Here is an 18052-nt window from a genome sequence, read left to right as displayed (position 1 = left end):
TTACTATTATAGAGTGCAGATATATTTTTATTAGTGTTAATTTATTGAAGCTATGTTTGCCAGTAACCAACTAAGATGAGAATAGTCAAAATATGCAGAAGGTGTAACAGAAAGTATATGGTGCAATAAATTAATTACTGTAATTAATTTCTTAATGTGAAATCTATATATATAAAATAACTTGTCCTGACTGACTGATTCATCATCGCCGAGCCAAAACTACTGGACATAAAGAAATGAAATTTTGTGGATACATTCATATTAAGATGTAGGTGCTCGCTAAGAGAGGATTTTTGGATATTCCGTCGCTAAGGGGGTGAAAAGGGGGGTTGAAATTTTAAAATGAGTGTATCTATATCTCAAAACTTTAAAAGTTTACACATGTAAAAATTGGTATTTAGGATCTTCTTTAAAAATAAGGAAACACGTATTTTTTTGTTTTCAGAAAATCCCAATAGGAGGGGTGAAAAACAGTGAAAAAGGGGTTGAATGCCTTCAATTAGGATACCGGTACTTATATCTCAGAAACTGAAGATATTACAGACCTGAAAATTGGTACACTTGATCTCATTAAAAAATAAAGAAACACGTATTTTTTTTGTTTTTGGAAAATCCAATTAATGGGACGGGGAAAAGGGGGGTGAATTATTAAAATGAGTGTATCAATATCTCAAAACTTTGAAAGTTTACAGATGTAAAAATTGGTATTTGAAATTTTCATTATAAATAAAGAAACACGTATTTTTTTGTTTTCGGAAAATCCCAATAGGAGGGGTGAAAAGGGGTGAAAAATGGGTTGAATGCCTTTAATGACGATACTTATATCTCAGAAACTGAAAATATTACAGACCTGAAAATTGGTGTTTGGGATCTCCTTTAAAAATAAAGAAACACATATTCTTTTGTTTTTGGAAAATCCAATTAATGGGGGTGTGAAAAGGGGGTGAATTTTGAAAATGAGTGTATCTATATCTCAAAACTTTTAAAGTTTATAGATGTAAAAATTAGTATTTGGAATCTCCTTTAAAAATTTAGAAACACGTAATTTTTGTTTTCGGAAAATTCCAATACGAAGGGTGGAAAAGGGTTAAAATGGGTTGAAATGCCTTTAACGAGGCTACTTATATTTCAGAACCTGAAGATATTACAGACCTAAAAATTGGTATTTGGGATCTATTTTAAAAATAAAGAAACAGGTATTTTTCATCTTCGGAAAATCTAAATAATGGGGGGGGTGAAAAGGGGGGTGAAATTTTAAAATGAGTGTGCCTACATCTTAAAACTTTAAAAGATTACAGATGTAAAAATTGGTATTTAGAATCTCCTTTAAAAATAAATAAACATGTATTTTTTTGTTTTCGGAAAATACTAATAGGAGGGGTGAAAAGGGGTTGAATGCCTTTAATGCGGATACTTATATCTCAGAAACTGAAGATATTACAGACCTGAAAAAAGGTATTTGGGATCTCCTTGAAAAATAAAGAAACATGTACTTTTTGTTTTTGGAAAATCCAAGTAGTGGAGGGTTGAAAGGGGGGTGAATTTTTAAAATGGGTGTATTTATATCTGAAAACTTTAAAAGTTTACAGATGTAAAAATTGGTACTTAGAATCTACTTTCAAAATAAAGAAACACGTATTTTTTGTTTTCGGAAAATCCCAATAGGAGGGGTGAAAAGAGGTGAAAAATAATTTAATGCCTTTAATAAGGATCCTTATTTCTCAGAAACTGAAGATGTTACAGATCGGTATTTGGGATCTCCTTTATAAATAAAGAAACATGTATTTTTTGTTTTTAGAAAATCCAAATAGTGGGGGGGGGTGAAGGGGGGTGTATTTTAAAAATGAGTGTATCTATATCTCAAAACTTCAAAAGTTTGCAGATATAAAAATTGATATTTAGAATCTCCTTTAAAAATAAAAGAACACGTATTTTTTTTGTTTTCGGAAAATCCCAATAGGAGGGGTGAAAAGTGTGAATAAGGGGTTGAATGTCTTTCATGAGGATACTTATATCTCAGAAACTGAAGATATTACAGACCAGACAGTTAGTATATGGAATCTCCTTTAAAAATACAAAAACATAAATTTTTTGTTTTTGGAAAATGTAATATTAATGGGGGTTAAACAAGAGTGACAAATTTTAGAATTTTTAGAAAGACTATATCTACAGTATATCTCAGAAACGTAAAATGTTGCAGACGTAAAAATTGGTATTTGGAATCTCCTGTTAAAGTAAAGAAACAGGTATTCCCGGAAAATCCAATGAAGGTGGGGGGGGGTGAAAAATTTAAATATTCATTGAATTAATTGTATGAGGATACTTACACCTAATAAAAACTAAAATTGTTACAGACGTGAAAATTGGTATTTAGATCTTCTTTAAAAATAAAACGACGCGTTTGGGGGGGGGGCGGAGTATGAAAAGGAGTTGAATTCGTTTCATGAGGACACATATCTCAAAAACTGAAGATAATCGGTATTTAGAAGATCCTTTACTATTAAAGAAACAAGTGTTTTTTGCCGGAAAATTCACTTAAGGGGGGCGGGGAGTGTGAAAGTAAGTGAAAAAGTGAATTATTTTTATGGGAATACTTATATATCTCAAAACTGAAGGTAACACACGTGAACATTGGTATTTGGAATCTCCTTTAAACATAAAGGAACACGTTTTCTTTTTTTTTGGGGGGGGGAGGTAAATCAACTTAACCGCTGTGGGGTGAAAATGGAGGTGAGACCAATTGATTTTACTGTTCCTAATCTACTTATAAGGAGCCTCCGTGGCTCAGGCGGCAGCGCGCTGGCTTCTCACCGCTGGGTTTCGTGGTTCAAATCCCGGTCACTCCATGTGAGATTTGTGCTGGACAAAGCGGAGGCGGGACAGGTTTTTCTCCGGCTACTCCGGTTTTCCCCGTCATCATTCATTCCAGCAACACTCTCCAATATCATTTCATTTCATTTGCCATTCACTTAATCATTCCCCCACGGGGGGGCGACAGGCTTCGGCAGGGCTTATTCATTCCATTCCTGACCCGGTTGAATGACTGGAAACAGGCTGTGAATTTTCAATGTACTTATTCTGATCATAAACCGATCATTTTTAATCTCACTTGGGTTCATTTTTAAGAGCCATCTTTTCCTTTGGAGAACCTTCTTAGATTACAGTAGATTCTTCTGGCTATAAACAAAAATCTCAAAACTTTAAAAGTTTACAGATGTAAAAATTGGTATTTAGAATCTTCATTAAAAATAAGGAAACACGTATTCTTTTGTTTTCAGAAAATCCCAATAGGGGGGATGAAAAAGGGTGAAAAATTGGTTGAATGCCTTTAATCAGGATTCCGGTTCTTATATCTCAGAAACTGAAGACATTACAGACCTGAAAATTGGTACTATTGATCTCTTTTAAAAATAAAGAAACACGTATTTTTTTTGTTTTTGGAAAAACCAAGTAATGGGAGGGTGAAAAGGGGGTGGAATTTTTAAAATGATTGCATCTATATCGCAAAACTTTTAAAGTTTACAGATGTAAAGATTGGTATTTGGAATCTTCATTAAAAATTAAGAAACACGTATTTTATTGTTTTCGGAAAATCCCAACAGGAGGGGTGAAAAGGGGTGAAAAAGGGGTTGAATGCCTTTAATGAGGATACTTATATCTCAGAAACTGAAAATATTACAGACCTGAAAAATGGTGTTTGGGATCTCCTTTAAAAATAAAGAAACATGTATTTTTTTTGTTTTTGGAAAATCCAATTAATGGGGGGTGAAAAGGGGGTGAATTTTTAAAATGAGTGTATCTATATCTCAAAACATTTAAAGTTTATAGATGTAAAAATTGGTATTTAGAATCTCCTTTGAAAATAAAGAAATACGTATTTTTTGTTTTCGGAAAATCCCAATAGGAAGGGTGGAAAAGGGTGAAGAAAGGGTTCAATGCCTTTAATGAGGCTACTTATATTTCAGAACCTGAAGATATTACAGACCTGAAAATTGGTGTTTGGGATCTCCTTTAACAGTAAAGAAACACGTATTTTTTGTTTTTGGAAAATCCAATTAATGGGGTGGGGGTGAAAAGGGGGTGAATTTTTAAAATGAGTGTATCTATATCTCAAAACTTTTAAATATTATAGATGTAAAAATTGGTATTTAGAATCTCCTTTAAAAATAAAGAAACACGTATTTTTGTGTTTTCAGAAAATCCTAATAGGAAGGGTGGAAAAGGGTAAAAAATGGGTTGAATGCTTTTAATGAAGCTACTTATATTTCAGAACCTGAAGATATTACAGACCTGAAAATTGGTATTCGGGATCTACATTAAAAATAAAGAAACAGGTATTTTTTCGTTTTTGGAAAATCCAAATAACAGGGGGTGAAAAGGGGGGTGAATTTTTAAAATGAGTGTGTCTACATCTTAAAACTTTAAAAGTTTACAGATGTAAAAAACTGGTATTTAGAATCTCCTTTAAAAATAAAGGAACACGTATTTTTTTTTTTTTTTTTTTTTTCTTTCCTAAATCGCAATAGGAGGGGTTTAAAAGTGTGAATAATGGGTTGAATGCCTTCAATAAGGATACATATATCTCAGAAACTGAAGAATTACAGAACTGAAAATTTGTATATGGGATTTCCTTTAAAAATAAAGAAACACGTATTTTTTGTTTTAGGAAAATCCAATTAATGGCGGTTAAACAGGAGTGACAATTTGGGGTGAATTTTTTGAAAGACTATATCTACAGAATATCTGAGAAACGTAAAATGTTACAGACGTAAAAAGTGTGTATTTGGAATCTCCTGTAAATGTAAAGAAACATAGGTGATTTGTTTTTGGAAACTACATTTAAGGGGAACTAAAAAGGGGTGAAATTTAAAAATGAGAATTTCTACAGTATCTCAAAAAACTCAACACGTTACAGAAGTAAAAAATGGGATTTTTAATCTCTATTAAAAATAAAGAAACGTGTATTTTTAGTTTTCGGAAATAACACTTGGGTGGAGGGGGGGGGGGGGGGTAAAGTGACTGAAAATGGTGTTGAATTCTTTTAATTAGGCTACTGATATCTCAAAAATGAAGATGTTACAGACGTGAAATTTGATATTTGGAATCTGCTTTAAAAGTAAAGAAACACGTATTCTCGGAAAATTCAATGAAGGGAGGGGGGTGAAAGAATTGAAAAATTAATTGATTTAATTGTATGAGAACTTAATTGTATGAGAATACATACATCCAATAAAAACTAATGTTGTTATAGACGTGATCATTGGTATTTGGATCTCCTTTAAAAACAAAGATAACGCGTTTTGTGGTGAACCCATCTTGGGGGGGGGCGGGAGTGAAAATAAGCTGAATTCCTTTCATGAGGACACATAAATAAAAACTGAAGAAATTAGAGTCGTGATAACTGGTATTTAGAATATCCTTTACTATTAAAGAAACAGTATTTTTTACCGGATAATTCACTTGGGGGGGAGGGGGAGGAGTGTGATTGGAAGTGAGAGAAAGTGAATTATTTTTATGGGGATACTTGTATCTCAAAACTGAATTCAATAGACGTGAACATTGGTGTTTGGAATCTCCTTTTAACATAAAGAAACACGCCTTCTTTTAATTTTTTTGGGGGGCGGGGTTGTTAAAAAACTTAACGGCAGTGGGGTGTAAAAGGAGGTGAGACCAATTGATTTTACTGTTCATAATGTACTTATGAGGAGCCTCCGTTGCTCAGGCGGCAGCGCGCCGGCCTCTCACAGCTGGGTTCCGTGGTTCAAACCCCGGTCACTCCATGTGACATTCGTGCTGGACAAAGCGGAGGCGGGACAGGTTTTTCTCCGTTTACTCCGATTTTTCCTGTCATCATTCATTCCTGTATCACTGTCCAATATTTCATTTCATTTGTCATTCATCGATCATTGCCCCAGAGAAGTGCTTCGGCAGTCGGCACAATTCCCATTGTCGCCGCTAGATGGGGCTTTATTCATTCCATTCCTGACCCTGTCGAATGACTGGAAACAGGCTGTAGATTTTCGATGTACTTATTCTGATCATAAATCGATCATTTTTAATCTTTCCTGGGTTCGTTTTCAACAGCCATCTTTTCCTTCGGAGAACGTTCTTAGATTACAGTAGATTCTCCTGGCCTATAAATCAAAATTTAAACACATTTGAAATAAACGATAGGAATGCGATTGACCGTCAAATGGTTCACCTCTATAATAAGGTAAATAATGCACGGAAGTCAGTCATTCGTATCGTCAGAAAACCCGCACACTTGCCTACCCGCGACAATGGTGCTGGTCACATTGTCAGCAATGACAATGGCAGCAGATGTAATTTACCGCCAAGTAGCGGTCTTGCATCTTGCTGCGGGGTCCAGAACATCTAATAATAATAATAATAATAATAATAATAATAATGTTCTGGACCGTCCTCCGCTGGAAACGGGTCATGGACGGGTAATTACTAAGAATGCAGTCCGGCGGCAGGTTCAGTACCGCCAAGGCACCCAAGACGACACCACGCCGGATCTCCTGAAGGATATGATCCATATTAAAAGTGCTTATTGGAAAAGATGGCAAAGATTTAGGGACCCAGCTGACCGGGTGGAATACCTGGACCTACCCCGGGAAGTACGAAATCGATTGCTGGAAAGAAAGATTGAAAAATGGGAGGAAACTTGCCGTAATCTATTAGAAAACGAGTCAGATCGCGAATTTTGGCGGATTCTTGCAGAAAACGAGTCGGATCGCAAATTTCGGCAGATTATATATCTAAAGCAATAAGCATTCAATTATAAATTTCAGTGTAATACCGTAGCGAAGCACGGGTATCTTGCTAGTCACCTAATAAAGGAACTCTGCTACTGGAAATAATTTTTGCTATAAAAAGATTCTATTCAATGAAAAATATGTATGTTAATTTTCATTATTTTGATGCCCTCCTCAAATCAGTTCCCCATGTTGTGGTGTGCCTGGCCTGCACCCTTGGATCAGCTCTTGGAAGTATGTAAAATTATTGAAAAGGAACACGTATGATATAGTATAGAAAATAATTTTATACATTTACCTTCCCATAAATCTCAATATCTGTTTTCATATTTTACAATTTAATTACTTATATGATTATAGCCTACATATTATTTACTCTCAAAAATGATTTCCAGGAATTCTCATTTTGGTATCACAAAGAGCAGAAGTGCAAATTATACAGTTATTTGGAACAGAAAGTATGAGAAGAAATTTAGAAGAGCAGTTAAGAAGGCAACGAGGTAATGGTCCCTCCCCTCTTGAATGGATAGTGGTCATATATGTCTTAGGTGAGTATCTGCACGGAAATTGCTTGTTTCTGTTGTTTTAAAATGTATGAAATATGAATATTTACCATTCTTGATTATCAAAAATCCTTATAAATAAGAGAAGATATTAGTCATATTTTTTTAATGACATCTTGAATGAGATGTTCATCTTAAACATTTATAGGTTTCTAAGGAGCAATGAAATATATCAGCTTTAAACATTTTTGTTTAGAAAAAAAAGAATGAAAGAAAGAAAGAAAGGAAATAATACAGACAGGAAACAGTTAAGGACCTTCATCAGTCTCTCAAACTCAATAGCTACTGTAGTCAGCATCACATAAAATAGAATGGTCTACCTCTATAACCTTCCAGACTAAAACATATTATGAACATTAAAATAAGAATAATAATTTACACCACCTTTCCAGTACAGTACTTATCTTTCCTTATATTTAAGATATTTCAGCTGATGATGCTTACGACAGTTAAGCGAAACATGTCCCAACTTACAACACCAGTTGTAATGTTTATATCCTAAATATAAGGAAAGATAAGTATTGGAAAGGTGGTGTAAATTATTATTCTTATTTTAATGTTCATAATCTGATGTCCAATACGGTCTACAGTGAGATTTATTACTTGTAATGTAAGACTAAAACATATACATACATGGGAGAAATAAGTCAAAATTAGGTACCAGTATAGTCTTCTTTAATTGTAATATAGATCTATCTTCCAACAGGTTTTATCTGGGAAGAGATGATGGAAATCTATACGGAGGGGATCCGCAGTTATCTACGAGACATGTGGAATTTCATTGACTTTACCCGCAACATGCTGTATGTGCTTGTTGGTGTATTGCGAACAGTTGCATACATCCAACAAAGGATGGAGATTTCATATAATCCAACAACAGCATATATCCCTCGAGAACAATGGGATGACTTTGACCCACAGCTTGTGGCAGAGGGATTATTTGCTGCAGCAAATGTTTTCAGGTAATTGAGAAATATTATTCAGTTGTACTATTACAAATTAGAAATTAAACTAAACAAATGAGTGAATAAGTGAATAACAAATTAATTATTGGATAAATCAATCAATTAATTCAAAATAGACCACATAAATACAATGTTATTGAGCACAAAGCAACATCTCAGCATTTATCTGAGTAAGGATGGTGAAAATCAAGGAAAACAATGCTCAGAACGAACATTGTCATCAGTACAAAACCTTGAGATTACTCAGTACAAATATGACATTTAATTTTACATTGTCTGATTTTGTCACATTTCATCTACTCCTGTTACTTTGTATCACTGAGATTTCTTTTTCATTTTCTCCATATCCTCAACCTTGATTTTTGTTTCCAACCTCTTCCACTAAATTCTGTTTGAAACAGGGCTACAAAGATTGTCCTTCATAGTAAGCAAATTTTCAAAATGCACAAATTCCACAGGTCCAGCGAATCCCTAAGATGTACATAATGAACTCTCCAGATTTAGACAAAATGTTGCTTATATGATCTTCCTCTCCATTTCTATAATTCTTCATTATACTCCACAGATGTCGTGACAGTTACCTGATCTAAAAATTCCAGCTTATTTTCAGGGTTCTTCCATGATGTTTCATGGACTCCACAATTATTCCCAAATAACAAAAATATTAAAGGTCTCTTAATGCTCTTACAAGGAAGACAGTAATTTTGATGATTAATGAAACTAAATCTCCTGTTACAAATATTTTCACTGTACAACCTGTTCAGTATACACCTGAGAATCTTACATATTACTATTTGTATAGCAGTAAACACTGAATATCAATGCAAAAGACATGGACCATTGTTTTAAGAACTAAATATTTTTGCCAAATCTATAATTTTTTTATAATAATGACTTTGAATGTAATTAATAGGTTTATTATTTTGTACAGATGCATTTCAGAATATCATAAACTATAATAATGTAAGCGTTTCACTATACCTTAATTAAGGTGACGGTCATTTCCTTCACTCTCCTAACCCTATCCTACCCAATCGTTGCCATAAGACCTGTCTGTGTCGATGTGACATAAAACAAATAGCAAAACAATAATAAAAATAATGCAGTTTTGTGTCTGTATTAAAACACTTTTCTATCCTTCCAGTGCACTGAAGTTAGTCCACATGTTTTCCATTAATCCACATCTGGGTCCCCTACAGATCTCGCTAGGCAGAATGGTCATCGATATTGTGAAGTTCTTCTTTATTTACAGTCTTGTGTTATTCGCATTTGCTTGTGGTAAGTGTTCTGAATACAATGTTATATGTATTTTAGTAATAATTAACGACCACACTGAATGGAAAAATGAAAGGAAAGAGTGCTATAGCAAAATTACCTAAAATCAAAACTGAGTTAGTAAAAAGTACTTTTCTGATGTATTTATTTACTTGACTATACAATTAAGCAAATAGAGGTCGGATTGGGCTCACACTTAAATTGGCAAATGCTTGTCAAACTCTAGCTTGATAAAAGGAGAAACAAATTAATTTATGGCATTTTTCAATCTGTAAATTATAATTAATAGAGATGGGTTCTCAATACTTTCAATAACTTGATAACCTCAATACTTAAGAGATATCAATGTCAAACAATACTATTACAGATGAGTACAATACTTTTCTGACACTAAATTATACACTTATAAGTTTTCTCCTCTTTCTTTCTTTCTTTCTTTCTTTCTTTCTTGCGAACCGACCAAACTTAGGACCACGCCAATACCACTTCACTTCCTTCTTACCATCCCTTCTTCCTACCTCTTTCTCCACAGTGCGACCCCATCGCCCGGTATCGTGTCCTCTCGGTCGTTATTCTTGGCTTTCTTGACCGGGGCCACCATCTCACCGTCAGATAGCTCCTCAATTGTAATCACGTAGGCTGAGTGGACCTCAAACCAGCCCTCAGATTCAGGTAAAAATCCCTGACCTGGCCAGGAATTGGACCCAGGGCCTCCGGGAAGGGGCAGGCATGCTACCCCAAGACTACGGGGCCGACTTCCTCTATCTATTAGGGGGTCAAATATTCCTTGACTAAACATTTTTCAACCTATTTTAGGCCATCTTCAGTGGATTTTAACCATGACAAATATAAGACCAAGTGTGATGACTCAGCCTTTATAGCATGGTAGTTTGTGGTCCCGCCACTGCAAGCGATTATATCCAATATGTGCTCCAGCCGGGTATAGAAAAGTGCGGGGGACGTTACTGTATGAGATACTTCAGGGAATAAGTTGAATTTTCTTTGCTTTCACTTTATAAACTCAGTTCATTGTGTGTTCTGTGCTTCAAGCATGTATATTATGTGGCTTGATTATTTTAATAGTTCAACATGACGTACTGTTTTCTGCCTGGCTGTAAGTCAGGCTATAATAGAGTAGTTGATGATTTGTGATTTTTTCTCCACCGAAGGATAGAAATCAATTTGAAAAATGGGCCAGAGCTATTCCATGAAAGGATACAGAGTTAACACATAATAGCAGAATTTTTCTTGTTCATTTCTCTCATAATTTGATAGTAAAATCAGATAATTTTATAGTGAATAGTAAAAAAGTGGATATCTCTCATGTGAGATGGAAATTACGGCCAGGAGCAGTGCCTCACATATTCCCTAATTTGCTGAAATACCTTTCAAGTGAGATTAAGTCCTGTAAGGAAAGGCTCCAGGTTTCGATGGTATTCATCCAGAGTTCCTTCTCAACTGTGGTAAAAATGTAAGAATATGGTTAGCTAAATTTTTCACAGACATTCTTCTATCAGGCAATATACCCCAGGAATTAAAGAGGGCAAAAATCATTGCTATTCTTAAACCTGGCAAAACTAACAACAAACCTCAAAGCTATAGACCTATTGCTCTGCTTAGCATGATCTATAAACTTCTGGAAAGAATTATTTATAACCGTATATGCCATATCATTTTCAAAAACTTACCTGTTGAACAAGCTGGCTTCCGCCCGCACCAAAGCTGTACAGATCAGGTCCTTTCTATGACAATATTCATAGAGGCTAATTTTCAGAAACACCAGAAAACTTCAATTGCCTTCGTTGATCTAACAGCAGCATATGATACTGTGTGGAGACAAGGATTGATTCTCAAACTTCTACAAATTATTCCATGCCTGCACATTGGAAATCTTATTAACAACATGCTCAGTAACAGAAACTTCCTGGTTCAAATAGGCAATAGTATGAGCTCACTGAGAAATCTTAATAATGGTCTCCCACAAGGTTCTGTGCTGGCTCCCCTTTTGTTCTGTTTATATATAGCAGATGTGCCAGAGACTACGTCTAGGAAGTTTGGGTACGCAGATGACTGGGCCCTTGCTGTTAGCCATATAGACTTCGAAGTTACCGAGAATATTCTAACCAGAGACCTATCTACTATGGGACGATACTTTCGTGACTGGAGGTTACAGCCAAGCACAGCAAAGATAGTAGTTGCTTCGTTCCATCTCAACAATAAACAAGTGAATAGAGAACTGAAAGTTCACTTTGATGGCAGATTACTCTCACATACCAAGTATCCAAAATTTCTAGGAGTCATTCTAGATAGGACACTAAGTTTCAAAGAACATCTTAGCAGAACTGCCGCCAAACTTAGAACCAGAAATAATATCCTACAGAAACTGTGCAGCACTACATAGGGGTCAACAGCTTTTGTACTTCGGACTTCTGCCCTTGGACTAGTTTATCCCGTGGCTGAATATTGTGCTCCAATCTGGATAAACAGTGCTTATGTTAAGCTTGTTGATACTCAGCTCAACCAAACCATGCGTTTAATATCAGGGACAATCAGATGTACTCCAACATATTGGCTGCCATCATTAAGTCACATACCACCTCCATCCGTGAGAAGAGAACAAGCACTTATCAAGGTGTACAATAATATGTGCAACAATTCTTCTCTTCCTGTACATCTTGACCTCCCTATTATTAACAAAAAGATACTCCATTGAATACTGCAAGGAAGCTTGCTGAAAGTAATTTCAATATGATTGACAGCTGGAAGCAATTATGGAAGACCTCTGCAACACCAGAACAGCAAGCTATGCCATGCATCACATCTAAGCCACCAGGTTTTGAGCTCACAAGAAAAATTTGGTGTACTCTAAACCGAATCAGAACTAATTGTGGTAGATGCGCAGACTCCCTTTATAAATGGAAGAAAATTCCATCTCCCGAGTGTAGTTGTGGTGCTGAAAGACAAACTGTTCAGCATATTATCCAAGAATGCCTTCTATCAGCCTGCTCAGGAGATCCAGCCGAGTTCCTGATGGCTACTGAAAACGGTGCAAATTATATTAGAGATACCAATCTGACATTTTGACTGAATTTGTTCAGACGTGAAAATAATTTTAAAATACTTTTATTGTGATGTGATTGTAAACCATACGATAAATAAATAAGTCCTCCAAAACTCCCAACAGGAAAAGAACCTAGACACCATCAGCAAAAGAAGAAAGAAGACTGAAGATGGTAGTGTACCAGTGAATGGGGAATAAAAGGTCTTTCTAATGTTGATCAAAATTTGGGTCATTCTAATGCACGTTCTGATGCCGAAAAGACAATATTATAGCTCAAAAGGCGACTAAAAAAATGCTAATTGAAATTAAATTTGAGCTAGACCCAGTCTCAACTCAGCAATATCGACAATTAATTTGCTGGAGAAGCAGGTTAGAAATACACAAGCAAACCTTAGCAAGAAGGAAAAAATGATAATCGACACCATGCTTAAGAAATGCCAGGTGAAATCTTCTAAATCAATCAATCAATACTGATCTGCATTTAGGGCAGTTGCCCAGGTGGCAGATTCCCTATCTGTTGTTTTCCTAGCCTTTTCTTAAATGATTTCAAAGAAATTGGAAATTTATTGAACATCTCCCTTGGCAAGTTATTCCAATCCCTAACTCCCCTAATGGAATAAGGTAGAGAAATGAATTCATTTTAGAGAGTTTATTGTTGTATATAGTAATTAATGGAAAACTGAACTCAATATCGATGTGGGGCAAAACATTTTTGATTGTATCGATTCCCTAGAAAAAAATTCAGTGATCTTTCAGGAGCTGGCTGTTGTTTTCAACATGTTATGGATATAATGCCCAGGCTTGTTTATCATTATCTGAACTGCAGATTTTTCTTCAGAACAAAGGAAATCTTAACTTAAAAATGAGTACAAAATTTATTGTTCCACCTTCTCAATACTTAGAATCATTTAACGTTTATCAAAACATTAAAATATACTAATAACAGGTACTAGTTTCAGTCCGTCTTTTTGACCATCATCAGCCTAGCCAAAATTACAAGCAAAAGACATAATCTAAAAATGAAGTGATGTGGATGAACAAGGGGATGGGATGGTGATGGAATGACATACAAAAGTAAAAACCTTATACATGTGTTACAATAAATATGACCAGAATATGTTAAAATTAACAGATGAATAAAAGCATTGTGATGTTGGATAAAATCACTTGATGACAAAGTCTTAGGTAGACGGTTGAACTTGTGTTGCACACTTAAATTCGAGTGAAATCTTATGTAAGTTCTTATGTTTCTGGAAGGTTCTAAAAGTGAGTTCCACAATGCGCAGAGGGAATTGTCCAATATGACCAGTATTGACTTGACGAATTGAGAAAGATGGACTCGTTCTATGTAGCATGAACGATTGCTGTTTTTAAAGGCAGTCTCAATTCAGTCGGAACCCAATGACCCTGAAGAACAAAATTGGAATTAACTCGAGAGATCTAATAGAGAAAATACAAAGGGGGGGGGGGGCAAAATAACAAGTACTCACCTTGCGCTATTTGTAGAACAAGCTGCTGGAATGAGTGCAACAGACAGAGTGAGCATCACACGGAATAGAACAGCAAAAGAGGAGAGGGGGATGCGGAGAGGAAGGGTGACGTAAGTGTGGAAGGAGACGGGAGGGAGGGAAGGGGGAATGGTTCAGGGCAGGTTATGAGAGAGGGAAGTTAATGGTATTTGTGGTGGTGGGGGACCCTTAATTAATTTAAAGAAAGGGTTATGAACAGCTGATTTATTTTTCCTATAATAGGAAATAAAAAGATCAAATAAAATATTGGGTTTCTCTGTAATTTCATTAAGATTGTAGTTGGCATTAAAATATTGATCCAAATGTATGTAAAAACTCTCAATTATGTTGAGTAGAGGTCCCTTTTTAGCTATTTCGAGTATGTCCATGTCTGTTTCAATGTTCGTAAAACTATGGTTATAATCGACCATATGTTGGCCGATGGCTGAAAATTTGTTGTATTTGACTGCGTTGAAATGCTTAGAATATCTAATATTGAAACTCCTACCGGTCTGCCCTATGTAGGAAATATTTGAACATATGTTACATCTAATTCTGTAGACACCTGATTTTGAGTACCTGTTTATTTTATTAATATGTGAGGTGTTATGTTAGATGTGCATGTTGTTGTTGCTGGTTTTGAAGGCAATTTTCATGCCTTTCTTCTTTAAAACATTAGTAATCATGTGAATTCCATTGACTGAATTGAGACTGCCTTTAAAAAACAGCAATCGTTCATGCTACATAGAACGAGTCCATCTTTCTCAATTCGTCAAGTCTATACTGGTCATATTGGACAATTCCCTCTGTGCCATTGTGGAACTCGCTTTTAGAACCTTCCAGAAACATAAGAACTTACATAAGATTTCACTCGAATTTAAGTGTGCAACACAAGTTCAACCGTCAACCTAAAACTTTGTCATCAAGTGATTTTTTCCAACATCACAATGCTTTTATTCATCTGTTAATTTTAACATATTCTGGTCATATTTATTGTAACACATGTATAAGGTTTTTACTTTTGTATGTCATTCCATCACCATCCCATCCCCTTGTTCATCCACATCACTTCATTTTTAGATTATGTCTTTTGCTTGTAATTTTGGCTAGGCTGATGATGGTCCAAAAAACGGACCGAAACTAGTACCTGTTATTAGTAGAGACGAGAATTATAGGCACTAACAATAGTTAAAATAGGCAGGCATATAGGCTCTTAAATTAGCCAAAATAGGCACGTAAATAGGCACTAACATGTAAAATAGGCAACAAAATAGGCATGAAAAAATACTTATAATTTAATAACACACTCAATTACTATAAAAGGAATTTACAAGCAACTTTTCAATGTTTTCCAGTGACAATCTTATTCTCCTGTCAGGCAGACTGTTTTGTACTGAGAGAAAGATCTCTCAACATCACAGGAAGTGATTGGACAAAACTTCAATGAAGCCATTTCATCTGGTTTTAGTTCAACTGCTTCGTCTACCTCCCCTCGTAGCACCATGACTACTTTTACCGTCGCTTTCCATTATGGATTCTGCTGCAGGACTCTTATGGAACGTTTTGCTGACAGCGGCTACCTCCCCAGAGGTTCGGTCAAAACTTCTCCTGACTTCTTCCACAACCTTAAATGACACCACCAGGCGAAAGCCACTCTTCTCCAACTCGGTCATTGCTCCCGGCAGCTTGTTGAAATTTGAAGGTGCTCCCTTTTATGCAAGGGGATATTAGCTCTCATCATTGCAGTGCACAGGTCTATAGAAAATTGTTGTTGGTCGCTCTTTACAGTGGACAGGTAGAAAAACTGTGATGACACCGCTTTCTGTACTCGTGTCAAATGCATCGCAGTATTTCTATGTTGATCTATATGGTATCTTTTCACATTTGATCTTAAAAATAATAAAATTGACTTAAATTACAATGTTCCTAAATGTTAAATTTCTACAGGTGTGCTAATTGGCAATAATGTTTAGTATAATCATCCATTTGTTTCATAAAAAAAGAAAAAGGCTATTAGAGATGATATTTCTAGAAGTACAATACTTTAAAGTAGGAACAAGAGAATTCGTAATTTACATGGAAATATGTCCTCAAAAACAGTTCTAATATGGCAGTTTCCTGTCGAGTTCACCGGATGAAAAAATAAAAAAAATGACGTGAAACGATACCTGAGTAGCGTAGAGGAGAGATCCTACCTATATTATTGCCAGGGACTCATCAAGCTGCCCCTAGCAGTATTCTTACTTATATAGGAGAATTAAAATGGAGGCACTAAAAATCTCAGATTTGTGAACATTGTACATGTTGCTATTCGCCGGCTTTGGTCAGCCGAGTCAGCTGCCATGAAGACTATTTTCTGTTGCCTGCAATAGATCCTGCATCATGTGTGCCCACAAGGCTGCCACCCTCGTTAAAAATTAGAAAGACGCGCGTTATTTGAAACTGTCGTGGCATGCGCCCATAACCTTACTTTTTGTCACCATTTAGCAAGACTCTAGATGGGATGCTAGAGCTTACCCACCCCAGACTATTTTTGCTTGCCCCCCCCTGCCAGCACAACGGTTACTAACCGGACCTCACAATCCAGACCAACGGTCTTTTCACTGTCCTGATCTTGTAAAGATAGTCTTTGCAGCTTTGTAAGACACGCTGTGACATCGTCGAAGCCGTACCATCCTGTAGGTCTAGCCTCTGTGACATTGTCCTAGCGGCACCACATTCGATCTCCATCCTATGTTTCGCGAAGGCTTAGCGGAAGCATAATAGAGTTCACTAGAACCTACACATAGCGCTAACGAAAGTTACTCACGATTTTTAAAAAATCAAATTTCATTTGTAGTCTGCGTCTGTGGTGTGGTAGTTAGCGTGATTAGCCGCCACCCACGGAGGCCCGGGTTCGATTCCCGGCTCTGCCACTTCTCCAGAGAAATGTCAGGATGTTATCTACGATAACTTAAGAACGCGGCCAATTCCTTCCCTCTTCTTTGCCTGTCCCTTCAATCTTCCCATGCCTTCACAAGGCCCCTGTTTAGCACAGAAGGTTTGGGCGAGGTACTAGTCATCCTCCCTAGTTGTATCCTCAACCAAAGTCTCACGCTCCAGGACATTGCCCTTGAGACAGTAGAGGTGAGATCCTTCGCTGAGCCCGAGGGAAAAACCTACCCTAGAGGGTAAATAGATTAAGAAAGAAAGAAAGAACGAAAGAAAGAAAATATTTCAGTTGTGAATCTCTATTTTCACAGGAAATGAATCAGAGTTCAAAATACCTATTTATAATTTTCATCCACTCTGTGACAAGAGATCACCGAGTGTTCTAACTCCTCGTTCAGTAATTAAATTATTATTTAAATTTTAGCAATATCAATTATTGAAAGGTCACGACTAATACGGCATTGCAACAAAACAACTTTCCACAATACGTAATTTAATAGGCCTATAAATGCTACAATGCAATGTGATCGTAGTTCGGTCACAATAATGGATAAAAGGAACAAACGAACTTTCCTCCTTACAGTAAGCTTGGCAGAAGACTACCCTTCCATCCGTAGAGAAATTGGGATCACCTGTGATCCACCGCTTCAGCCAGTAGGACTTCGACGATTTTTCTTTGCAATTAAGTTACTTTTTTTTTTTTTTTTTTTTGCGTCACGCCGACACAGATAGGTCTTATAGTGGCAATGGGATGGGAAAGGCCTAGGAGTGGGAAGGAAGCGACCGTGGCATTAAGGTACATCCCAGGATTTGCCTGGTGTGAAAATGAGAAAACACGGAAAACCCTCGTCAGCACTGCCAACAGTGGGGCTCGAACCCACTATCTCCCGGATGCAAGCTCACAGCTGTGTGCCCCTAAGTGCACAGCGAACTCGCCTGGTGATTTTCCTTTGGGCATTGCCATAGACACACTACTTCTTCACAATAA

The 18052-nt window shown here is 36.3% G+C and overlaps 1 protein-coding gene across 1 annotated transcript in view; it reads left to right on the top strand.

Annotated features, from left to right (window-relative positions):
- LOC136866414 (transient-receptor-potential-like protein) overlaps positions 1-18052 on the top strand; it is a 208634-nt gene that overhangs the window by 88930 nt on the left and 101652 nt on the right. Inside the window, exons 9-11 of the mRNA XM_067143337.2 lie at positions 7157-7309; positions 8031-8286; positions 9434-9567. Coding sequence (XP_066999438.2) covers positions 7157-7309; positions 8031-8286; positions 9434-9567 — 543 coding nt within the window. The remainder of the gene's footprint in view (positions 1-7156; positions 7310-8030; positions 8287-9433; positions 9568-18052) is intronic.

This window comes from Anabrus simplex, chromosome 3, assembly GCF_040414725.1.
Source record: "Anabrus simplex isolate iqAnaSimp1 chromosome 3, ASM4041472v1, whole genome shotgun sequence".
Classification (NCBI taxonomy): Eukaryota; Metazoa; Arthropoda; class Insecta; order Orthoptera; family Tettigoniidae; genus Anabrus; species Anabrus simplex.
This window is presented reverse-complemented; position numbering and strand designations above follow the sequence as displayed.